General features: G+C 40.8%; 1 protein-coding gene, 4 non-coding genes and 1 pseudogene across 9 annotated transcripts in view; 3 read left to right on the plus strand and 3 right to left on the minus strand.

The window, feature by feature from the left end:
• Positions 1-1,248: 1,248 nt before the first annotated feature.
• aamdc (adipogenesis associated, Mth938 domain containing) overlaps positions 1,249-26,261 on the minus strand; it is a 40,131-nt gene continuing 15,118 nt past the window's right edge. The window contains exons 2-5 of one of the 5 annotated variants that reach the window (XM_030067849.1): positions 10,317-10,378; positions 3,738-3,888; positions 2,779-2,874; positions 1,249-2,273 (exon numbers count right to left, since the gene is read on the minus strand). In XM_030067849.1, coding sequence (XP_029923709.1) covers positions 2,133-2,273; positions 2,779-2,874; positions 3,738-3,869 — 369 coding nt within the window. In that variant the 5' untranslated portion in view covers positions 3,870-3,888; positions 10,317-10,378 and the 3' untranslated portion in view covers positions 1,249-2,132. Of the gene's footprint in view, positions 2,274-2,778; positions 2,875-3,737; positions 3,889-5,539; positions 5,686-10,316; positions 10,379-26,261 lie in introns of those variants that run through there. The other 4 variants (XM_030067850.1, XM_030067848.1, XM_030067851.1 and 1 more) reach the window with 4 other exon arrangements.
• Positions 5,985-6,175, minus strand: LOC115370811 (U2 spliceosomal RNA). Its single transcript, XR_003929291.1, has one exon. It is a non-coding gene; the product is annotated as a U2 spliceosomal RNA (small nuclear RNA).
• On the plus strand, positions 10,309-10,476 carry LOC115370810 (U1 spliceosomal RNA). The gene has a single exon (XR_003929290.1). It is a non-coding gene; the product is annotated as a U1 spliceosomal RNA (small nuclear RNA).
• Positions 17,958-18,142, plus strand: LOC115370808 (uncharacterized; annotated as a pseudogene).
• Positions 18,791-18,954, minus strand: LOC115370828 (U1 spliceosomal RNA). The gene has a single exon (XR_003929307.1). It is a non-coding gene; the product is annotated as a U1 spliceosomal RNA (small nuclear RNA).
• Positions 21,439-21,602, plus strand: LOC115370829 (U1 spliceosomal RNA). Its single transcript, XR_003929308.1, has one exon. It is a non-coding gene; the product is annotated as a U1 spliceosomal RNA (small nuclear RNA).

Below are 26,261 nucleotides of genomic sequence, written 5' to 3' on the forward strand. Positions count from 1 at the left end.
TCTGCCCCTCAGACACAGGACTCTCACCAACCACAGGCTGACAACCTTCTGGCTCTTCTCAGAGACTCGATTCAAGTTCAAACTGCCTCTGGATTTGTGATCTTTACTAATATGGACCCTGAGATCGGCAGGAGTGTTTTCCAAAGGAATATTCAGACTGAAGTCACAGTGCAGCGCTTCACTGGTAATAATTCACATTTATTAAGACTGAGGCTGAGTCCAGGTGCCTTGGAGAAGAGCTGGATAATGTGGCCAGCCACTGATACCTGGGAGGAAGCCTTCAGACACAGTGTATAAGTACACCATAATGTAATAATTTTCGGAAAATATAACATACAATGTAATGACTTGGCCAATAATGTAATTCAATGTCCTGACTGATATTGTAGTAAAATTTTACTGATAATGTAATACCTTTCAGGTGAATTGTGAATTTCCCAGTCTGGGATCAATAAAGTATACCTATCTATCTATCTAATTTTTTTTCTTCAAAACTAATTTTGATGATAATGTAATGTTACTTTTTTCTATCACTGATTACATATTTGAAAATGTAGACTCTAGGCTTTATGTTGGGATTTTTATTTTTTTAACCTATGTTAAGTGATATGTTTTTAATAGCAAAAAATGCATTAAACTCAAATCCCTGTCAGTGGGGAACAAACGCGCCCATTCCCATGCTGATTGGTTGTTGTGCAAGGACTGTCAGAGCAGAGTGGATCTGGGATTAGATTAGACACCATGAGAAGCGAGCAGTGAAGGCAAAACAGTCTAATCAATCTCCATGAGTTGTTCTCCTGTGCCTCGCCTCATCTCATGAAATATCCACATTCAAAATGACTTCAAATTAACTTTGAAATCAACAAAACAGTTGACCATCTATGTTTGAGAAGAAAAAAAAAAAAACACCTAAAAATGTAATAAATTCCCAATAATGTAATAAGGTTTTACATTATCATTCAGGACATTTTACTTTTTACTGGCCGGGTTAATACAATATAGAGTTGATTACTTTGCAAGCTTCACTACATTTTTAGGAAATTATTACATTATTGGGTGCTACAAACCATTTTGCATCTCTGCTAGAAAGCAAAGGGTTAAAGCAGCAGCTTAAACTTTAGTACAAATTGAGGCACAAGATTAGTTTTTTTACTCATGGAGGTTTTTTTTGTATGGGGATTCTGACATATTTTGTATTTCACACTTGAAAGAGAACATGCTGTCTTATGACAAACTCATGATGTACAATTCTGCATCCTGTAATTTTATTTTGTACAACTATGCAAAATTGCCAATGAACAAAGTGTAGCATTAAGGCAGTTCCTTTTACCAACATCACTGTATAATCAGCAGCCTGTTCACTTGAAAATTATCAGTTGTCATTGTAATCAAGGCTGCAGATGTTGCAATGTTCAAGAAAGGCACAACCATGGCAAAAGCCTCTGACATGTCTATGCATTTAATAGCAAACTTTACCTTATAAAATAATTTTTGCAATCATTACTGCACCTGGCATCCAGCACTGATTGTAACTGAATCAAACTTTTGATGTAGGCACACAACATTTAACACCAACATCAATCTTACGCTGGAAGCTCCTCATGTAAAGAAAAGAGGACCTGAGCTCTGGCTTTTTAATTTGCTTTTTTAAAATACTTCCTTTGGACAGATCTGAGATAAACCAGCTGGAATCTGATTTCCCCTGTTTTGACAGCTAAGTAAAGACACTGTAGCACAAAGAAATCTGATTCTTAAATCAGATTCTTTCTCCTGTGTGAATGCTGTCAAAGCCAACAGTGTGACAGACCTCTAAAATGCTTTTCCACTACGTGCAGTGCACTAAGTGCAGTGTGAGCAGGACTTCTGATGCGTGTGCCATAGAGAGCCGAGAGCCTGCAGGTTTGCATTTCAACTAAACACAGCAGCAGCTGATTTCACTTGTTGCTTCCCTCTCTGGCTGAAGTTGTGCTGATCAGTGAACCATGAACTGCTGTAGAGTTTTGTCGATGGCACATGTGAGGATGAGCACACTGCTCCAAGCTCCTCGTACAGCAAAGAGTCTGGGCAGTGGCACACTACAGGCAGTTTCCCAGGTTCAAGGTGTGACGATCAGATCATCAACGCTGACATCATCAGCAGGTGGAGTGGAAGACCCCGCCCACCTTGGCGCCCTGGCCAGCCAGGTTGTTGTATTCAGCAACGGCCTTCTCAGTCTGCATGACTTTGACTTCGACCCCCTTCTGCCTCACAAAGTCCACAGTGGAGGAGGGAACCTGGGGGGAGGGGACACAGTGAGGCGTAGGGTTTAATAATATTTACAGTAATAACCTTTAACAGTTATTTTTCATGTAGGTAAACATCTGTTTTAATCATCACATCATCATCATCACAATCTACGACAACACTGATTCAACATATATCCAGTTTAAGGCTCCTACTTAGTCAATCAGATCTTCTTCACTGATGTTAATGTAAAACACACCCCGAGTATCAAAGCTGTTCTTTGTGGAGAGTTTGGTCCACTTCCACTGCCAGCCAAGCACAGGCAAACAGACCCAAGTTCCTCACTTCCCTGCCAATTTTCTACGTTTGACCTTGTTCACCTGTAGCATCTTTAATGTGCTATTTCAACATGTCTTACATGTTATCTGGATATTTGGCTGGTTGAGAATGTATCTTGAATAGTATTTTGATACATGCAAAAAAAAAACCAAAAAACACTCCTATTGAAGACAAATCAAGCCTTACAAAACTGTTTTTTGTTGTTTTTTATTTTACCTGCAGAGCTTCACTCATGCCTCTGCCAATGACCAGTGTGTCTATTCCCTTCTTCAGTACCTCCTCCAGATCAGCTGGCTGCACTCCTGGGTAATGCTGAGGTGGGGAGAAGAAAATGTCTCGCTCAATCAAGACAACAGATGCATTCAATCCAGTGTTTCATCTGTAATTACTTAAGTGGCCTGGGCCGCTATGGCATTAAATGAAACATGATAACTTAAAACAAAAATGAAGGGGTCTTAGGGCTTCCTGTTTAAATGGTTCACATTGTAGGCCACACTACAAGTCTGCACAGAGCGACAGAAAGCAAACAGGATGTTCACACACAGCACAGCAGTTTGGTCGATGTGTAATTCTACTTTGATAGACTGACTCCTCTATGTAGTGTTCTACAAAAAGTTTTAAAGAGGCAAATCATATTTTTAGTTCCTTTGCACTGTGTATCATACCGTTAGTTAACTGTGACGAGTTAATATGGTTCTGTGGCAAGCACTCATTAGGTAGCATGAATTAAAATGAATCCAAAAAAGTATGCACAAGTATATATATAAAAAAAGAGTTCCTTCATTAACCCCATTAGTTCCTTCATAACAGTGCAATTTCAATTACTCACACCAATCAATACGTAGATGGTACTTTATTCTGAGGGAAATTCACAAGAAAGGTTGAGTTAGTGTAATGACGCATGCCGTCAAACGTTGTTAAATGTTGACAGACAATGACGGTGAAAAGGTTGTTACCCGTCCAAACAGTACAAACACCGACCGTGTTTCCCTTCTTTATTAGAAAAGAATGGCCTTCCAGTCATTTGTTGACTGTGTTGCTTGCAGTGTGAAGACACAGTGAGAGCGTGTGCGTTACGTCTTCTGCTGTGTGTTCTGCACTCCACCCTGCACTTTCTGTCCCTGTACCATACCGTGTGACTCTGTTACTGTGTGACTCTGTACTGGGTGACTCACATCAGTCCCAGTCTCCCTCCAGTCCCAGGCCCGGCTGCCTCCAGGCCACACCTTACAGTCCTTATAGCTGGACGAGCACCCCTTCACCTTCATGTGGCCCCAGGAGAGAGAGGCGATCTCTGGTGAGGTCATGGTCACGCTGTGCCACCTACTGGTAGCACAGGGTAATAACAGGGGGATCAACCTACTGCATGTGCAGTAGTGTGGAATTACAACTCACTGAATAGAACAGTACAGCCAAAAACAAATCTTTAAGGCTTGTGGATTTAAGAAAATACGACAATGTGCCTCAGCTCTCTGCATCCTGACACTTCACATCCTGAGGAAAAAAAAACTGTGGCAGAGGCTTTTGTTGATACTGCAGTAATTCTAAAATAAATAACCAGTATTTCTTGATTTGATGTGGCCTTTTTTCATGACCCATTTCAAGCAAAACATGCCCAGTCTGAATGCTGGAATTTCAGCATCTCAGAAAAAATATCTAAATTCCTTGAATTTGACATCCAAGTGGGTATGGACACCCTTTTATGGAGGAACGCTACAAGTGACACTGATAAACTATTCACAGGGCACTTTCCAAATTGTTTCACAGAACAAAAGGAAAAAAAAATAAACATTGGTGATAAAGAACACAATATTACCAATGCCAGTGAATGAAAATCTGTCTGAATGTACAAATCTGTAAATGTAATGCAGATGCCACTGTAATATAACATCAGTTGTTTCATTGTCCAGCTGCAGAACTTTCTATGTCAGAATACCAAAACATTCCCACTTGATAGTGAAAAAGCTTCCAGAAACTGGTTTTACAGGAATTGGCAAATAACACGAATGCTTGCCCAAAAGACCTGACTTTGCATAAATGCTGCACACAGTGGTAGACAATGAGGAGCTCCTCCCCGGGAATGTTTTAGTCATGTTCACTGTGGTTAAAAATAGTGGATTTCTGCTTTCATTTTGATGGGGAATAATTCTTGAACTCTTAATCTCCATCACTTTGTTCAAAATACAGAACTTGAGTTTAAATTCTAGCTGAGCGCCCAATGTTTCCAAATATACCAAATGTCCTGCTCAATTCCCAGGAAATCTGTATAAAATGATGATAAAAACATGAAAACTAATAAAAAAGAAAGTACATAAATGCACAGGTTGTGGACACAGTAAAGAGATACTAAGCTCTCCATTTGAAAAAGAGCTATCTTTTATAAACTACTACATAAAATGAAAATGGAAGGCAAGGCAGTGTCAAGGGGTGCATTTATTTACTAATAAGTGATTCATTATTATTTCTTTACCAGCAAGTAACCCTCAAAATGAAAACGATTTTGTTGCTCTGCTCTAACTCTGGTCTGGTCATGCTAGACTGTCGTTAAGAAAGCCTTAAAAATCTTTTTTTTTTTTTTTTTTTTTAATCATCATGTGCGATACTAATTTACATGGACTTGTAATTTGCAGCTGAATTATACAAGGGAGGCGGTGGCGCTTAACAGCTGCAAAGGCCATAACTTCCTCTGCCAGTGTTGGTGTTTATTCATAGCTAACACCGGCTGGCTGCCAGCTGTTTTAGTTTGGTTTTAGCTACTAGCTGGCGTTAGCTAGCGTTAGCCTCCAGCCGGCTAACAAGCAGGTCAGCTCATACCAACTAAATATGTCGAAACAGGGCCCAGTTTCTGTTCTGCGGCTACGATAAAGCCAAGATACCGAGACTGGATGCGTCGTTACAGCGGATATGAGGCTGTTGCCAAGAATTAATTCAGTTCTAAGTAGATTTTACGAAGCAAACAGGCTGTAACGTCGCTTATCGTCTGTCGATGTCAAGAGACTGAACCCGAGACTGAACCCAAGACTGAACCCGCCCCCCGCAGGATCGTCAATCTTGTCCGTCCAAAGGTGAAGGGACTACGGATACTCTACAGTCATATTTTAGCGCGTTTCATGTAAAGGGTTTTTAAACGAGGTTCTAGTAATTTCTTGAGAATTTTCAGGTCATTTCTTATTGATTTACTCACCTCCTCTTTTCCCATGGTTTTAAAAACATCCAAGTGGATTTGTTAAGGTTTCAGAGAGTTACACAGGACTGTAGCTTACGTTACGAGAAAGTGTATCACATTATTATCGTCATCAAGTAACCACATGCAGAAACACTAACTACTGTGTTTTTTAATATATCAAATACATTACGTAATCCAGAGTATAGAAAAAAAAAAAAAAAACTGTTTAAGAAAAGTTTCATTTTAGACATAATGAGGGGGGTGCACCGTTCCTGGAAGTACTGCAATACCAGGTCGATGCGTGGAGTGGACGGAGCAAGCCCCTATTCCATCTCCCTGTTCCAAAAATCAATTTAATATATGGTCCCCGGGTAGGGGACGTATCAGATATTAAACTGATAAGAACAGATACTACACTTGATCTTAGCCAAAAGGCCGAGAAGCGATAACTCTCACAACCTCAGAGGGAAGCGCCTCTCTCCCGGACAGGTCATTCCCACTGACGGTGTGGACCTCAAGTCACACTTCAAACAAAATTTCAACAAAACGCACACAAAGCACAGCCACTAGCCAAGGACTAACAGGCCATATCATTGCAGGAAAAGAAAGCATTTGTGAGAAACGACCGGATCGCCAACGCATCCTCTGGACCCCTGTGCATCACGTGGTGCGTTAAAGTCCAATAGGAAAATAGGAACATCTGGGGAATCAAAGTGCAACAATTACCGACCAGATCCCAGGGAAAGCTGTAAATATCGGGCACAGATCAAAGCGGACTGTGAATTCCACGACAAGCAGGTGAAGACAGTACATTTTTGCAATCCAATAGCTCAGCTCACACAAATCAAACGCAGCTGTATATGCCTCTAGTGGACATTGGAGTCAACTGCAAAACATCTCTCTTCACAGGGGATGCTGAGGTCCCCGCCTCCTTCAATGTAGAGGGTGATGTATTGTGTTGCTTTTTTCCCACATTCATACCCCCCCCCCCCACCCCCCCCCCTCCAAAAAAAAGCGGCACAACTGGCCCTGTCTGCTTTTTCCTCCAGGCCTTTCCAAGCAGACACAAATGGCTGAGCAGTCACAGCTGGAAGTGACCGGTCATTGCTGCCGCTTAGGAAGTGGGATGGAACATGGATGGACACACAGGAGGAAACAGAAAAAACACACACACACACAGCTCTACAGCCGTAACAACCTCCCACATCAAAACAATCAGAATCGTAGTGTAAAGACAGTGTGTTGGAGTGGTGTTTAAAAAAATAACAGTGACTACGTTTACATACACACCATATTCCAGTTCGGGTCAATATTCTGGTTAAGGTAACTGCGCTGCGGCAACTGGAATATTTCATTATCTTTCATTAGCTGAAGGCAGACTGCAGTCTCCTGGCTCTTGATGCTTTTCGCCATGCTGTAGTGTGCGCCATGTCGCTTTCCCCGCTTGCAGTAACCATAGAAACAAAGACACCCCAGAATCGAGCATGCACAGTCGTGACTGAATATTCCTGTTCGGGGCATTTTCTGACTAAGTTGTTTACATGCCTCAATATTAGGCATATGCCAGGGGTCTTATTCGGAATTTTCTCCAACCGGAATATGACCTTAATTGGGTTTGGTGCGTGTTTACATGACACATGCGCAACCGGAATATTGCGAATACTCCAAATAATACAAGAATATGGTGTGCATGTAAACGTATTCAGTGTGAATCTATAATTGGTTTGTTGTGTGGTTTCATGCAACAATTATGCATTGCATGATGGGAAGTAGAATCACCACATTTTATCACAATTCAACCTTTTAGTGAGCCTTGGAACAGCAGGGATGTAGAGTGAATGTGAAATGATGTTCCAGGCTGTGTGCGTGAGTTGGGTTTTTTCTAGTGTGCCAGTAGCTGGGTTTCCATCCAAATATCAAAATTTTTGAGCGAATTTTGTCAAAATGCGCAAAAGAAAATGCGAATTTATGCCTGTTTCCATTAGTTTTGTTTTGCAATTATTGAGAGGAGAGTGCGCCGTGAGATGACGCCATAAGATAGCGTCTGTGTCCACTGAACAACAACAAACACTCAGAAGCTGATCATGGACAGATTCCTGCTGAACTTGTCGGCTCTTGGGAGAAGTCTGGTTACTATTTTGGCAGCGCTAACTTCGTACCAAGAATACAAGAATGTTAATGTTAAGAATGTTGTCAGAAATAGATGGAAGGAGACCACCGCGTCGTTCTCCGCGTGTATGGGAACGTAGGCGCGTGAAGGACTTTTGGGAAGTGGTTGTCCAGCAGCATTTCAATCATCAACTCTGGCTGAAACATTTTCGCATGTCAAAGCCCACATTTGACGACCTGTGTGCCACAATTGGACCATTTGTAGGACCCCTTGTTCCCAGCCATCGTCCACCTGTGCCAACAGAGAAGAGGGTTGCCATTGCTATATACAAGCTTGCATCTTGTGCGGAGTACCGGGTCGTCGGTGAAAATTTCGGCGTGAGCAAAACCACAGTTCATCGTTGTGTGTACGCCACATGTGAAGCAATTAAATCTAAGATGATGGCCCAGTGCATCACACTCCCTGACGTGGCGGAAGCGCAAGAAATTGCAGAACGCAACCACCAACTCCACCATGTACCACAAATATATGGCTTTGTGGATGGAACACACATCCCAATACGTGCACCAGCAGCTGGGTACAGGGACTATGTAAATAGGAAGGGATGGCCTTCTATTGTGTGTAGGTGGCAGTGGGTGTTGAAAGGGATCCTGGGGATAGGATGTGCTGTGACTGCCCCGCCTGTTCATCCCTACCATAACTTCTGGAGATTGTGTACATCTTTCGAAACATTCCATGGCTTTATTTAGGACATTTGAAATGCTCCCTCTGCATTTTAAAGAAAGAATCCCACATGTTCTGCATTGTTCCATTATCAGAAGACCTGCTCCTGTTGCTTCGAACAGTAGACCGTTTCCAACAGCCTCTAGTAATGCGTGTACACTTCTGTTGTCCACAGTCATCATCCCACTCTTGGGAATCTTGGAGGTTGGAGTCATCCTGTACAGCTGTTGTAAAATAAAAGAGAAAAATAATGGGACAGGTATTTAGTGGGAGATCAGTACAACTGAACCTGATGGTGGATCGAATGTTGAAGATACTTGTATGAGCGGCCTTGTTTTCCTATGGTCAGGATATCTGTATTTAATAAATACGGTTTAGTTTGCAAACTAGCACTTGATACAAAAAACAACTCGCAAGTATCAATAAGATTTTTAAAACTTATTTCTTAATGTCCCCTTGTAAATTATAGTCTCTGTGTGTGTGTGTGTGTGTGTGTCATAAACAATTATTTAAGACATTATCAAATTTATAAACGTTACCTTCTGAATTATCCTCTGTGACATGGCCAGAGTTCTCGAACTCGTGTCCTTCCATGTTTGATTCACCGTTATCTAATGAAATAAAGGTATTAATCAGGTTTTGTTGGCAGCGGATTTAAAACTATCAAGTGTTCACTATATTGGACATTCATGAAATGGCTATTACTTCAAAACACAAACAACTGAATGCATTTCAAAGGTTAATATCTCTGTCCCAACATGTTAATTAACAAGATCAAATGCAGGAACAGTAGTGGTATTCCCACACTGAACACACACTGAGCAAAGGAGAGCAAAGTGACAACAAACAACAGAGGGTAACATTTGCTGCTACTCTCCTCTGTATCAGGATGGGGCTGATGCTAGCGGTGTAGTTGTCTGAACTTGACTCAGTAATTTAGATGCAGTATTGGTCTGCTTACTTTTGACAACAGCAGAGAATCTGTAATACAGTAGACGGACTCTGCTACTAGCATGCTAATCGCTAACCAGTCACCTCTAACGTTATAATACCGTTACCTTACCTGAACTGTTAACGGATGAAGTCAGAGAAGTCACCAGAGGTCTTTGGCCCAGGATTTCATCCATAATGAATTTGCTTTTGCCTCTCCCCTCCTCACCGCTGGTGGCCATCCGACGCTTCTCAGCCATGTAGCACTGTTTGAGACGTTTCCACTTGCTTCTGAGGATTTGCTATGGTTTTTCAAATCCTTCCGCAGTCATTTCCTTCTGTAGATCTTGGTATACTGTTGCGTTCCTTTGCTGTTTTCCATCCAATATAGCATTTGTGTTCTCTTCTTGTATTATATGCAGAAAGCACTCTGTTTCCTCGTCTCCCCAAACAAATCTCACACTATCCTCTGCCGCCATTTTTCTGAAGACTGTAGCGTGGAAGTGTGACGTAGTATCCGGTCCAATCATCGTTTATTAGCAAAACTTGTTTCCACAGCAGAAAGTTGCATTTTCTTTTATCGATACGCTGAGAAATCCACCCCCTCCAAGCGTAAAAACTTTTTTGCAAATTTTCGGCTGTTTTTCCAATTTCTAGCGTTTCCATCCAAGTTTTTTTTTTTTTTTTTTTTTTTTTTTCGCAATTTCTGAAAATGCAAATAAAAATAGGTGGATGGAAACCCAGCTACTGTGAGCACTGTGGGTCAGAGTGGTGTGTGTGTGTGTGAAGGGGCTCCAGCATGTGTGTTTGTGACTTTATACTTACCTGGCGGGGAAGATACCATGATCAAGAAGGTGGTTCACCCAGGGCGAGGCTCAGCTATTGCACTCCGAAGAGAATGAAGAAGAGAATGAAAAATGTACCCATTACTTTTTCAATAAAGTGGCCAAATCCAGACATTATATTGAAGCTGTGTTAGACAGAAGGGAAAGAGGTTAGTGATCAACAAGAGGTACTCAGGGTTGTCAGGTCTTTCTACCACGATCTCTATCAAAATAGTGCCATATCTGAACAGTCAGTTTCTTTTTGTCACATTTAACATCAAAACTCAATGATACAGATGGAGATTTGCTTGAGAGAGACTTGACAATCAATGAGTTAACAAAAGCTATGCAGAGTATGCAGAATAATAAATCTCCTGGTCTGGACAGTCTACCCAAGGAATATTACAGCACCTTTTGGGACCAGCTTAAAAGTCCTCTATTGCAAGTGTTTAAAGAGAGTTTCTCTAGAGGTTCACTACCCCCTTCACTAAGAACAGGTTCTATCTCCCTTCTCGAAAAAAAAAAGGAGACAGAAAAGACTTGAAGAACTGGAGACCTTTAACCTTGCTTGGAGTTGATGTTAAAATCCTGTCAAAGGCCCTTTTTTTCCGGATGCAACCAGTAGTCCATCAACTGGTCAACATAGATCAAACATGTGGAGTTGTAGGCCGGTCCATGTCCAACAGCCTAGCCTTAGTTAGAGATTCTTACCTGTTTGCCCAAGATTGTCATCTTCCTCTCTGTATTCTTGGGCTAGATTTGGAGAAAGCCTTTGATAGTATTAGTCACCAGTACCTTAAAGCTGTTTTGAACCATCTCAATTTTGGTAATAAATTTAGAACCTGGGTAGACCTGCTCTATGCAGACTTTTCTAGTGTAGTTTTAGTAAATGGTAAATACACAGACCCATTTAAAGACAAGTCAGGTGTACGACAGGGTTGTTCACTCTTCCCTATGTTATTCATTCTTGCAATTGAACTTCTCGCATGTGTTTTGAGACAAGAGAGAAGTATCAGAGGTTTTCCAATTCCAGGGGCATCGGGTAAAGAGGCAAAACTTAGTTTGTACATGGATGACCTAACCTTCCTTCTCACAAATAAGTCGGTAAGAGAAACTTCAGATATTTGTGATCTTTTTACTGCTGCATCAGGAACAAATGTTAATAAAGATAAATGTAAATTACTCTACCTCAACTGGAGAGAGCCAGTGGAACACCTTTGCCTTATAAAAAAAAAAAAAAAAAAAAAAGATACAATCAAAGTTTTAGGGGTACAAATTGGGAAAAACACAGAAAAAATTAATTGGGAGTCAAAATTACCAAAAATTAGAGAAAAACTAATTCAGTGGCAAGACAGGGACTTATCAATAACAGGAAAAGTACTTGTCATAAAAGCAGAAATTCTTGCACCCCTGACTTTCCTAGCAACCACTTTTCCAATCCCACACAGGTTTATGATGACAATTAAAAAAATTATTTTCAAGTTCATATGGGAGGGAAACACGAGAGATTTAAACGTGAAATAATGTGCAGGCCATTAGAGATTGGGGGTAAAGGTGTCCCAGACACTGAGAACAAACTAAAGGCGATGTTTGTGACTTCGATTTTAAAAGCTTGCTTGAAGCCTGAGGCAGGGCCAAGTTGGGCTCATTCTGGCCTGTTTTGGGTGGGGTGTGGTGTGCTTAGAGGGGGAAAGGCCACCACAAACCATCCCATACGCACAAACATGGCCAAAAATCTATGATACAGTATTCTCATGTTTAAAGGGTATATCTCAACTTGCATATGACAAAATAACAAGAAAAGGTATAGAACAAGCCTTGTCACCATTTCTCTCAAGGTTAACTCCCGCGGGCACATTAACAGAAGAGGCCTCAAAAATGGTATGGTGTAATATTAATAACTCCAGCTCAACCAATAACCCCAAAAACACTTGTGGCAAGTTGCCCACAAGTGTTTACCCACAAGAGCATTCCTTGAGAGAAGAAAATTCAGCCATAGTGCTAAGTGTCCTAGGCCTTCATGTGGTGACAATCAAACTGTAGAACATCTTTTCTGGTCATGCCCTTTTGTGAAAGCTGTGTGGTTTCTTGTGCCACCATGGCTGAAAACTTCGTATAAAGTCCCGGTATGTTTTGAAGACATAGCTTATGGTTGCTTGCAAAAAAACTCAACAGCTAGGATTATTAAATGGTGGGTTGTTATTAACTGTGTAAAAGAAAGCCTGTGGATAGCAAGAAATGTATGCATTATGAGAAAGTATTGTGTCTCACAAGAAATTGTTATAAGATCTATGTTAAATATTTTCAACGACTATATGTTGAAGGACAAAACAACAACAGACAAGAAAACAAAATTGCTATTATGGAAAGTTCCCAAAACTGCGTTGTTTGATAATGTATAGTCTGCTTCAGTGGAAAATCATGAAATTTGTGATGATTTTAGTGTGAAACTTTAAATGTTGTGATGTGAAAGTAATTGTATGTTTTTTTTTTTGTTTTTGTTTTTTTTTGTCTCTGAGGTAACCCTGTACTGGACTAATAAATGTTTAAAAACTGAAAAAAAAAAATTGAAATTGGTCCACCCAGGCACCACTGCCCTGTCCAGGCAACCATCATTGGGAGACGACCATTTTTCTCCTTCTAGAAAAGACCATCTGTGCACCATCATGGCAGTGGGTCAATCCCAGCATGCCTGGCGGAATGCTGTTCGTTTTGATCTTCTGGAGGACCTTGAGGTGGATCGTCTTTTGTTCAGTCGGCAGATTCTTGAGAAAGAACTTGGGTTCTCTACAAGTCATTTGGACTACATCTTTACTTATCCAGGCAAGAAAGTTTTTGAAGTAATCTTTACTACCGAGTTCCATTTTGAGAATTGTCTTCAGAGGTTTGAGGTGAAGAAGAATTCTAGTCCAAGTTTCAACAGAATCTGCCTGACATGTTTAGCTGAAAGAGATCAAAAGACTGTGCATGTAATGATTTCCTCAGAAAAAATTAAAAACCAAGATGTTTGGACATGGCTAAACAGATACTGTGATGTATTGCATGGAATTGAAGTGAAAGACATTGATGGTGTAAAGACCGGAGCCAGGCGCTTCCAGGTGCGTTTGAGAAGGCAAGGGGGTGTCCTCCAACATGTTCCATGCACTATCCAGTTGGGAGCCTTTCGAGGATCTGTCTTCATGTGGATGTTGATTGGTGTCATGTAAGTTTGAGAATAATTTATATATTAATATAATAATTAATAATTTGTATATTGCCCACCTGAATTACAAGATCATCTGGAGACTCTAAAATCCATACAACCGCTTCTTTTGTGTGGGAAAGAAGTGGTCTTGGGTGGTGATTTTAATTGTCTTTTGGGGAAAAAATTAGACTGACCTCTTCCACAGTTAAGTTGGAAGTTGGTCAGATAGCTTCAGATTCAAAAATCCAAACACAGCGAGTTATACATGCAAAAATTCACTGCCTTTTGATGTTCAAAAACAAAAGAAAGCCAGTTGCTGGCCTGTGGAAATTAAATGTGTCTTTACTTCAAGACCAAAAAGTTGTCAGGAAATTTAGAGATTAAGCTTTCAAAGTGGTGCTCCCTATAGTTTGCTTTTGATTCCGTTGGGGACTGGTGGGAAGAAATTAAATCCAGAACCAAAGACTTTTTCATCCAAGAGGGCAAGAAGGCAGCAAAGAAAAGCCGTTTTGTCCTTTAAAAAAAAAAAAAAAAAAAAAAAAAACGGCCCAGCTGCAAAGACTCTATACAATGGCCCTTTCTGGCTTCAATGTCACAGAAGAGATTACTGCTGTGAAAAAGGACATGTTGTGACTCTCTGAAGAGTCTAGTAGGGGTTTAATTATGCAATCCAGAGTGCACCACATAGAAAATAATGAGAAATGCACACATTTTTTTTTTTTTAAGAAAATTAGCTCGGCCTAAGAACATCATGGAGTCACTTAACGATGAGAATGGCACAGAATTATATGGAACTGAAAATGTACTGGCCAGAGTATTTGCCTTTTGTTCCAACCTCTATAAAGGTGAGGACTGGGACAAACTTGCTCTCTCTACCTTGTTTTCCCACTCTAGCACAAAGATGATGGATGCAGAATGCTTTGACAGAGAATTCTCCGTATGTGAAATGACAAAGGCCCTGAACAGTATGCAGAACAATAAAGTCCCAGGAGGAGATGGTTTACCGAAAGAATTCTACGCCACCTTTTGGTCAGAACTAAAAGATCCTCTCTTGGCAGTATATAACGAGAGCCTTGAGTTAGGGAAACTACCAAAATCTTTAAGGGAAGGAACCATATCCCTCCTTTTCAAAAAAGGTGACAAAAAGGAAATTAAGAATTGGTGACCCCTAACACTCCTTAATGTAGATTCAAAAATCCTTGCAAAAGCCCTCTTCTTCCGGCTCCAGTCTGTGGCTGGGAAGGTGGTAGAAAAAGACCAGAATTATGGTATTCCGGGCCATTCTATTATTGACAACTTGGCACTGGTAAGAGACTCTTACTTGTTCGCCTTGGACCGAAAATTGCCTCTTTCCATCTTGGGTCTTGACCTAGAGAAAGCCTTTGACCGGATCAATCATGCCTATCTCAGAGAGGTCCTAGTACACTTTGGTTTTGGTCCAAAATTAAGAGCCTGCATTCATCTTCTTTACAATGACTGCACAAGTAAGGTTATTGTAAATGGTAAACTGACCCAGAAAATCAAGGTTCAGTCTGGAGTAAGACAAGGATGTCCTCTCTCTCCCATCTTATTCATAATAGCAATGGAACCTCTACCATGTGCCATCAGACAAGATCCAGTCATCAGAGGCCTGCCAGTTCCAGGCACCTCTGGAAAGGAGGCCAGGCTTTCCTTGTACATGGATGACTTGACCTTGCTGACCTTGTACAATGAGTCCGTAAACAAATCCCTTTATTGGTGTGATCAGTTTTCCTCCGCCTCTGGAGCTAAACTCAACAGAGGTAAGAGTGAGGTTTTTTTTTTTTTTTTTTTGGTTTTTTTTTTAATCAAAATTGGGCACAAATGAAACCAGACCTTGGCCTTGTGGAACAAAAAGAAAACCTAAAAATTTTAGGAGTCTACATTGGAAAGAACATGACCACTCTTAACTGGAATCCACGCCTACCAAAGATCCAAGGCAAGTTGGCTCAGTGGGAAAGCAGAGAACTGACTATCACTGGGAAATTCTCGTGATAAAGGCTGAAATACTTGCCTCCTTAACATCGATGGCAGCCACACTTCCAGTGCCTGCATCCTTCCTTTCATCTTTAAGGAGAACCCTCTTTCAATTCCTTTGGGGGTCCCAACAAGAAAGAGTCAGGAGAGACATTATGTATAAACCCTTGCAAAAAGGAGGGAAAGCTGTCCCTGAAATAGGAGCTAAATTGGTCGCAGTTGGTATTCTGACAGAGGAAAAATGTAGTCTTGTGTGGAAAAATATTAATTCTGCTTTCCTCTTCAACGTACATAAAGATTTAGCTTGGCACATTGTTCATGAGTGCCTAATCACAAAATCCTTTTTAAAGAGAAGAAAATGTTCTATTGATGATAAATGTCTTCGTACTTGTATTAATATTGAAAACAGTTTGCATATATTTTGGTCACGTGTTTTTGCCCAGAGGATATGGAGGCTCATAAGCCCCTGGTTGTCAGAGTTATACAAAGCCCCAACACAATTAGATGTCTTATATGGAGATTTTCAAGTAAACACAAACAGCAAAAAAGATAGCTGATGGGCTGCAATAAATTGAAATGAAGGATTATGGAAAGCAAGGAATTTGCTGGTTTTAAAACACTTCCCTGTCTCCCAAAAAACTGTCATAAATGTACGTTCCGCTGTCCAAGACTATGTGAATCGTGACAAAAAGTTGTATGATACTGCAAAGGTTTTTGAATTATGGAAGATTCACATAATGTCCTACAAGGGAGTTTTCAAAAACTATATATGGGACCATGTTAAAGATTGAACACATCTTACGTAAGAGCCTTATGCCTTTGATGTTTTTTCCCTTATCGTGAATATGTTATAATCAATGAAATGTAATCTTTTAAATATTTTTCTGTGATATCTGTGTTTTAGACTAATATAAATAAAGCTTCTAAAAATTGGAAAAACTGGTTTACCCAGGGTGAGGCTCAGCCATTGCACTCCGGCTGTTCTGTTGTGAGACACCGGTGGCTCACAGACGTTCATCTTCTCCAGGGTCGAGCCCTTGGATGCTGGGTCTGATGGCAGCACAAACACAAGAGTAAGAGTCTGTCTTCAGAACACCCCCCTTGTTTTCACAATTTTGGATTAGCCCAACCCACTGGCGGAGACAGATATGTAGGCCCGTATGTACTGAGTTGAAGAAAAAATTAGGGCTGGTTTTCAGAATATTTGCTATTATGAACATTTAATGAACATTTAGTCCTCTACAATGTCAAAAACGTCGTCAGTGTGGCAGCATTTTACCAAAATAGATGGGGAAAAAAGTCGAATGCAAACTTTGCAAACAACAATTTGCGTATCACAGCTCAACGACCAACATGGCATATCACCTAAAAACGATAAGCTAACACATCTGCGTTAGGTTGCTCCGTCAGTTTTTAGTATAAACATCAGAATTGGCATATTTCAAAGTTTTAGTCTAATAATCATTTAATAAGTGCAGGCGCACACACCCGCGACGGCAGCTTGACATAGTACTATTTTCGGAAATCATAGACTATGATATTGCGTAGGTGCACGTGATGCAACGCTGTCAGAGCTGACCGACTCCAGTGTGTCAATCAGTGCAAAATAATTACGTCAAAAATGATTTAATATACTGCAAAAACTAGTTGTTTATGTTTATTTAGAATTAATTTAGGCAGACAAAGCTACCATGTAGGTTACTGCCCAATTAATTAATCTAAAACTAGTAATTTCTTTTTTTTTGCATTCCCGCCGCCCTCCGATTAGTCGACTTTTGGTTGAAATTTCGGGACGTTGGTTGACCAAGATTTTCATTGGTTGACTACAGCCCTTGTCTAACTTGGTTCCCAGTAGCTACCCGCTCCTGCTTTCCTCTGGATGGTGCTGACTTTACAACATAGTGACGGCTTAAGTCTGTCCTGCTCCTGAGTTTGATGATGTCCTCAATCCTGAGTCTAAACATGATGACCTGAGGGCTGTACTATGAAGCGAGATTATGTTAGCGAGGGTTAGGGAGGTATGTTGAGTCTAAAGCCAGACTTTGCCGTGTCAGGAAGGCGGCTCTCTTTTGACCCAGCTTCATCACCATGGTAACAGATGCAGTGAACATAACCTGCTTTGGACCAGGTGATGTTCAGAGTTTTGGCTTATAATCTGCTTTTTCCTGTTGGCTTCGGGGAATATGCCTATTAGCCCTTTAAATTTTAAAGCAAATATAAACCAGAAAAAGTAATAATAATAAGCCACAGCAGCTTTAGGTTTTATCGAGTCAGCTCGCACAGAAAGCTTGGCTCTGTTTAACTTGCTTCATAGTGCAGCCCCCTGTCCCAAAGTCATCCACAAGTGTTGACAGCTAGTGTTCTGACAGGAGCTCAAGTCTGAGGATGAGGATTTGTCTGTTTATTTCTGCTGTATCTGAGGATAGGCTGTCATCTGCTGGAGAAACAGTGAACTGCACCTACAGAGTTACAGAGTTTCGGTGTCATTGTGGAAGATGATCTCACTGCTAGGTTTCCTCTACATATACACCCAGGGTGAAGCTCAGCTATTGCACTCCGGCTGTGCTGACCCCTGCAAATTCCCCAAATGTGGAAATCTTGACTGCATAATTTCCAGTTGTGGGGGGCTGTGTTTGCGCTCTGCCCTGATAACATGTACAAAAATAATATCATTAGAAACATGAAACTGTCACAGTTGTCAAAACACATTTTCATGTATATGTTATTGTGTAACAGATGATCAACAAAGCAACACTTTTGAAAGTGCAACATGTAGTTTTGACAGAGAAATTTCATTCCCAGAGAAGTAAAAAAAAATCTTTGGCATATATATATATTATATACTACTTTGTCAGAAACAATCTTCTGGGAACAAATAGGTCCTTTGGACAAGTTACCAACTACTCACTGTCGTGTACATTTTATTTCATACATAGTTACTATACAAAAAGCATATTATAATGCTTCTGTTTGGTTTAAAATATATTCAAAAATGTTTTTTCCCTTTGATCAAGGTTTGAAGATCTTGATGTTTTGTTTATAACATAGCATTATACAAATTTCATATTTTATATCACAGGTTTTTTTTTTTTTTTTACTTCTGTAAGAATATTTGTTTCTCTAAAATTACATATTGCACGGTCAGTAGCATTAACTTGACTATTAATAAAGGTATGATCATTCTTACAAGCTTTAGAAAGTCATGCAAGAGTCATGTTAAAAGGTAATGTTACATACATCTGTAATTGCCAGAGCTGTCAAGTTTTTCCAATGATATTGTCTTTTGACATGTCAATCAGGGGAGAGCGCGAACGCAGTCCCCCACTACCAGAAATTATGCAGTCGAGATTCCCACATTTGGGGAATTCGCAGGGGTCAGCACAGCCGGAGTGCAATGGCTGAGCCTCGCCCTGGGTGAACCACCTTCTTGATCATGGTATCTCCCCTGCCAGGTAAGTATGAGTTCTTTAGCTCACGCGCTGGAGCCCCCTTCACACACACACCACTCTGACTCACGGTGCTCACACTGGACAAATCAACACAAAAACACACACACACACACACACACACACACACACACCATCACATCACATCACATCCACTCTGTATGGCTGCTGTTACAACGCTCACTAAAAGCTCCTCAGGTTTTACTTTATACAGCCGGATTGTGCTGAAATGCTTAGATTCGATTTCCCATGATGCAATGCTGTACTGCTACATGAAACCACACAGCAAAACAGTAACACAGTGCGCCTACAACAGGTCTAAAATGAGTCACAGCCCACCAGCAAATTCAGACAAGCCAAAGCTAAAGCATGCCAGCATTTCCAGGTTGTTTTATCCACATTTATCAGAGAAAGGAAAGAAAACAAAGCACATGATCCTTTGTCTCACTCAGTAGCCACTTCCTCTTACTCACTAGTGCTGGGGAACTAATAGTCTCATTACTGCCACCCACTGGTTTGGAGTGTAAACCAGTGACCACAGTGCACAGCCGTGAGCCTTTTGTAAAACAAATTTTGGCAAAGGGCAAACTGTTTGATTCTTTATCTTATTATATAAGTAACAGGGACAGATCAGCATATTAATATCCACCCTGTCTGAAATTATATGTTCATGATTTGGAAAACTCGCAAGAAACAACACAACACAAACTGCTCTGGAGTGTGAACTCACATTACCCCAACCGTACTGAAGCAGGTTTGCCTCTGGTACATACAGCATCACGTTGAAATACGACACACGCATGGCTCGGCGTCATCATAAATCGACTTTTGGTTTTACGCGGTTGCAGCAGCACAACGGACAGCAACACAGACAACATGGTTCAAGGAACTTTATTGTTTATTATTCATATATACTGTTTATAGTGATACATACTGTTTATAGTGATACATACTGTTTATATTCATATATACTGTTTATATTCATATATACTGTTTATACTTATATATCTTATTTTTTTATGTATTTACACTTCTTTTTTTACCTTGTTTTATTTATTTATTTAGGCTTATACAGGGACCTGAGTCCTAATTTCGTACCACTAACATGTAAATGTGAGCTGGTAAGCCAATAAAGTTCCTTGAATCCTTGAATGGTTGATTGCGCGAGGCAGCGTTTTGCAGTTAATCACGCTGTACGCATAAAACTGTGCCAGAGCGGAGGAAGTGTACTGTACTGAAGCACGGAACGGAGCGCTCACACTAGTCAAATAATCCGGGTTTTGAGGTCAAACGTGTTTGGGCACAGTACGAATGGCCTAATGTGAGTGGGCCCTTAGACTTGAATTCTATGGAATTGTCGGGATTTTATACTTGCGGTTTATAATGCACTGAAAACTATATAAACTGTATGAAACTATTAACCACTCTTATTTGTACTGCCACTATGCTCCTGATTTATTGTAAGCCCGACTTCTGACTTGCAGTGGTTTCAGTTTAAATGTATGTCTCATAGGGTTGAGCTCATCTTTCTCCACTACCCATTATGCAGATGCATGAGCTTCAGCTGTAAACCAAGTTATTTTACTTCATAGATACAACTTGACCATGGCAACATAAGAGTGCTTCATGTGTTATGGACATGATAAGAAAAAACTATCACTCACCAAGTGAACTGTAATTAGGGCTCAAAGAATACCAGGATCCACAGATTTTGTTCTTGTTCAGCTTTAGATAGCAGCTTAAATTCATAGTTTTTGCTGATCCATATTCATTTGCCTTCATTTTAGAGCAACACACTTCCAAGAAAGCGCTAAATGGTTAAGATCTCAGTCCACTGCCACTTCAGGTAGTTAATACACTATACTGTCAGAGTTATATGTAGCACACAAGGGGCTAATGCCTCCAGTATTTTACTGTTTGAAAGAAATAATGTTGCACACTCTGCATTCACTGGTTTACACTCCAAACCAGTAGGTGGCAGTAATGAGGTTATTAGTTCCCCAGCACCAGTGAGTAAGAGGAAGTGGCTACTGAGTGAGACAAAGGAATCATGTGCTCTGTTTTCTTTCCTTTCTCTGTTTGATAAATGTAGATAAAACAACCTGGAAATGCTGGCATGCTTTAGTGTTGGCTTGTCTGAATTTGCTGTTGAGCTGTGACTCATTTTAGACGTATTGTAGATACGGTATATTACAGCTATTCTCGTTGTATGGATTTATGTAGTGATACAACATTGCATGATGGGAAGTAAATCAGAATCAGATATTCTTTATTGGTCCCCTGGAGGAATTGCCTACAATATAGCAATTTTAGCACAATCTAACAATGTAAAGTAAAACCTGAGGAGCTTTTACTAAGCCTTGGAACAGCAGACATCCAGAGTGGATGTGATGTGATGGGGTGTGTGTTTGTGTTTGTGTTGATTTGTCCAGTGTGAGCACCGTTAGTCAGAGTGGTGTGTGTGTGAAGGGGGCTCCAGCGTGTGAGATAAAGAACTCATACTTACCTGGCAGGGGAGATACCATGATCAAGAAGGTGGTTCACCCAGGGCGAGGCTCAGCCATTGCACTCCGGCTGTGCTGACCCCTGCGAATTCCCCAAATGTGGGAATCTCGACTGCATAATTTCTGGTAGTGGGGGACTGCGTTCGCGCTCTCCCCTGATTGACATGTCAAAAGACAATATCATTAGAAAACACTTAACAGTTTTCTAAATTACAGACAATTGTGTGTAACATTACTTTTTAACATTTAAAATTTTCTAAAGCTTGTAAGAGTGATTATACTTTTATTGATTAATAATCAAATTAATGCTACTGAACATGCAATATGTAATTTTAGAGAAACAAATATTCTTACAGAAGTAAAAATCTTCTAAAAATCTTCAAAGCTTGATCAAATGGAAATAATATTTTTGAATATATTTTAAACCAAACAGAAGTATTATAATATGCTTTTTGAGTAGTAACTATGTATGAAATAAAATGTACACAACAGTATACAAGAGTAGTTGGTAACTTGTCCCAAGGGCCACTCAACCCCACTCAACCCAAAAGTTGAGTGGGCTAAAACTTTCACACAGTATTCTTACTAATTAAGCACTTCCACATTTATGATTTTTCTGCACATTTCCACACAGTGTTACAGATGCTGACACACATAACACTATTGAATTCTGAACAGGCAATCACACACAAGTGCATTGTCAGCAGATAATTCAATTTAAAGCCCATAGGTGGAGCCAAGCCCTGACTACAAGCCAAGCCCGAAGACACACATCACTCACGGTTTTACACTGATAAATTATCAAGTTATAAATTATTCAATAAATAGACAGTAAATAGTCTGTATAAAATGTGCAAATATGCAATGTGCAAATATTCTGTGCAAACCAGTAATAAAGTGCAAATATTGTGACTAAAGTGCCAAGTGCCATTATTAAAGTGAATAGTTAAGTTGTCTGTTTAAAGTGCATTTTCTACCAACCATGTTGTGCAATATTTACAAGCAAAGCTATCAGTCACTAGTAATGAAGTGCTCCTCGTTACACAAACTGTTCGTAAAGTATTCAATCAATCAATCAATCAATAAGCAATCAATCAAACCCAAGTCTCTAACCCAACAATGGGTTACTCTCAGAAAAAAAAAAATAGAAATAGAAATATAGAAATATTACCCAAGGCGAAAAACCCACAAATTGGGTCAAAATAAAATCCTTATAACCCAAGAAATGGTTATGGCTCTGGAAAAATAACCCAGAAATGTAACCCAACACAAGTAACACAGGAATTGGGTTAAAGAAATAACCCAAGTGTTTTTAGAGTGTGGCTGGAGTATTCAGACATCAAGGACGCCTCATTCTGCTTTGCATGCAGACATTTCCTGAGTGGAGGACATGGGTTTCATTTGGAGTCTACCTTCACTGCCACTGGTTACCGCAACTGGCGAAAAGCTACAACGGCTTTTAAGACCCACCATGTAAGTGCAGCTCATAAGTTTGCTATGGAGTCATGGGCTGAGTTCAGATTGAGAGAAAAAGATGGATCAAGACTGGGAAATCTGCTTGATTAAGGACACTCTAAGATTGTTCAGGAAAATCGTGAATATATGAGAGCGGTGGTTGAGTCTCTGTGCTACACTGCGTGTCAGCGGATTGCCCAACAAGCACACCGGGAGTATGACGGGTCTGGTACCAGGGGAAACTTTGTTGAGTTATTCAGTGTAATTGGGCAGTTTGATAAGACTGTAGCTAAAAAAAAATAGAGGAAAATCCTGGGAATGCAAAATACACCCATCACAATATCCAAAATGAAATTCTGGGTGTTATGGCAGGTATGGTCAGACGTCAAATAAGCACAGAAATCAAGGAGGCTGGGCAATTTGCCATTCTAGTTGATGAATGTAAAGACGTCAGCAAGAAGGAGCAAATATCAGTGGTGGTGCGTTATCTGAGTAAGGAAACCATACTTGAAGAATTCTTACACTTCACTCCAGCAGAAGAGTTGGATGCAGAATCACTTCTTAAGAGCATTGAGCATACCCTGGCCCAGTGTGACATCGATAAGAACTTGTGTATAGGTCAGTGTTATGACGGGGCAGCAGTGATGTCCAGAGTTCAAGAGAGGTTCAGGAAAGAAGTCCCGCAGGCACTTTATGTACACTGCCATGCTCACAGACTCAACCCACTGCACAGCCCATGGAATTAAGGAATTGTCAGATACACGCTGGGCATGTGAGTACACAGCTTTGTGTGCTATAAGGAAAACACTCCCTTCTATCGTAGCTACACTGCAGGATATTATGGGCCAACCTAATCCACGGAGGAAAACAGAGGCCAGAGCGATACACGGACTGATTGACGAGCATTTCGCTTTACTTCTCACTCTGTTTGAGGATTTATTCCGATCCACCAAGTTTATGTCAGACCAGTTGCAGTCGCCCAGCTTGGAGTTCTCATCTGCATCAGAGTTGGCTCAGTCTGTTATCGATGCACTTTCAGCAAAACGGGGAGAGGAGTCATGGAGTGAAATTCTGGCGAGAGCGAGGGACCTGCGCGACAAGGCCGGTATACAGAGTAGACCGCATGAAAGGTCTACTAAACCAGCACCTACAGGGTTTTGTTGTTGAAGCCCAGACCAAGCGCACACCTGTCGCATCCTCTGATGACCTTTGCAAGCTCTGTTTCTATCCTGTTATACACCGACTTCTGACTGACATGAAGAGATGGTTCTCAGCCGAAACAGGGGGTGTTCTGACTGGAGTCTCTGCATTGAGCCTCAAACACAAGCTTTTTCTAGACAGGAAAAGTCTCTGGCCAATGGCCCAATATTATGGTGTGACTGAAGTGAACCTCACAGCAGAGCTGCATCACGTTCAGCGCCTTCTGGAAACAAAACAAAAGCAAGGACAGACAGTGAATGGTACAGTGGAATTTCTATCTCTGATGACACCCTACCGCGATGCATTTACAGATCTATACAAACTGATCTGCATCTCACTGACTCTTCCTGTGACATCTGCCTCATGCGAACGGAGCTTCTCCTGCATCAAAAACTACCTTAGGAATAGTAGCAGCGATGCTCGTAACAGCGACTTGGCGGTGTTGGCCATAAACAGCCGGAAGACCAAGGCACTTGACATCCAGAAAATCATTGATGCGTTTGCCACCAACCACAACAACAGGCAGATTGTGCTGCTCTGAAAACATCATTGGTAAATGCAGCTGCTTTTTTTATATGGGCCTAGGCTAATGCTGATTATAATTATTATTTTGTGGTGGATACCTCTCATTCCTTATGTTTCCTGCAAATCCTAAAATATTACACTCAAGTCAAGCAAGTGTGCGTTTGTGCAGTGAAATGGTAAAATGTGTACGGTTAATGAAAACTTGATACCATGGACAGTGCTTTTGACTGAAGTGGGTGTGCGTATAACCTATTGTAGATGTTGCGTTGTCAGTGGTGCTGAAACGCAGCGGAGGAGATGGTTAAAGACAGAACATGTCACTCATTTACTGCTGTTAAGCCTGCTGGTTTTGCTTATGGATTTCCAAAGGGTGATTCTTGGTTTTTGTTTTAATTATTGTTTTGTTTATTGCATACGATTTATCCTACAACTCCTACAAAGCCTCGCATCTGCTGTTTTACTTATTTGACTTTAATGTAGGCTGTCTTTTGGCCTTGTTGTCTGTCAGTGTAATATGAATAGTAGTAGACATTGTTTTTAAGTTGAAAAGCACGCATTTAATGCTGATTGCTGGATTGGTGTGTGACTGATGATGTGCACTCTGGCTCGGAAGTTCTGTTAAGTTATTGTTTATGCTCTTGTGTAGCCCGGGTTGTCTCCCATGTTGCTGACGCAATTCACCTGTATATTAAACACGAAAAACGCTGTTTTGTGAATCAATAGAGGCATTGGTAAAAACGTATCTGAAACTAACTTTTGAATCCCATGCGTCTGGCTTTTGCGCAACTAAAGGCTACCATATGGTACATCCATCAGCCCCATCACTGAATGATTCAGCCCACTACAGCACCAGCAAGAAAAAAATCTCTGGTGCTGCCACTGTACACAACATGATCAATAAGCATGAAAACATGTATCCTGACGCTGCTTTTATTATTCTGGGAGACTTTAACCATTGCAACCTTCAGAAAAACATACTTTCCCCACCAGAGGGAATAAAACACTCGACCATTGCTACAGTAACATCAGAAACACTTTTACAGCTGAACTAAAACCCCACTTTGGCAAGTCTGACCATCTGGCAATCCAGCTCAAGCCTACCAACACCAAAAGGCTCAAGGCACAGCCAGTCGCAGTTAGAACTGTTAACATCTGGACTGACAATGCACAGGCTAGCCTGCAGGGTTGCTTGGAGGCTATAGACTGGAACATCTTTAAAATGGCCACAGGTGACATCAACGAACATACAGAGGCTGTGAGTGACTAAATTAGCTGGTGCACGTCTGTATGTGCCCCTCCCAGAACTGTGTGTGTTTCCAAACCAGAAACCGTGGTTCAATGGAGACAGAAAACAGAAAATCAGGAAAAGGCAGGAAGCTTTCAGACCTGAAGATCGAGTGGAGTACAAGAAAGCCAGGTATGAGCTACAGAAGTCCATCAGAGCTGCAAAGAAGGCTCACTCCCAAAAACTTGAAAGCTTTTACCCGAATAACAATACACGCAGTATGTGGTAGGGTATCCAGGCAGTCACTAATCAAGAAAACAGCAACGATGACGACAGACCCCCAGGATGTCGCCCTTCCACACAGCCTTAACATGTTTTATGGTAGGTTTGATAGACTGACCACAGATATCCC

Source organism: Myripristis murdjan, chromosome 13 (assembly GCF_902150065.1).
Source record: "Myripristis murdjan chromosome 13, fMyrMur1.1, whole genome shotgun sequence".
NCBI lineage: Eukaryota > Metazoa > Chordata > Actinopteri > Holocentriformes > Holocentridae > Myripristis > Myripristis murdjan.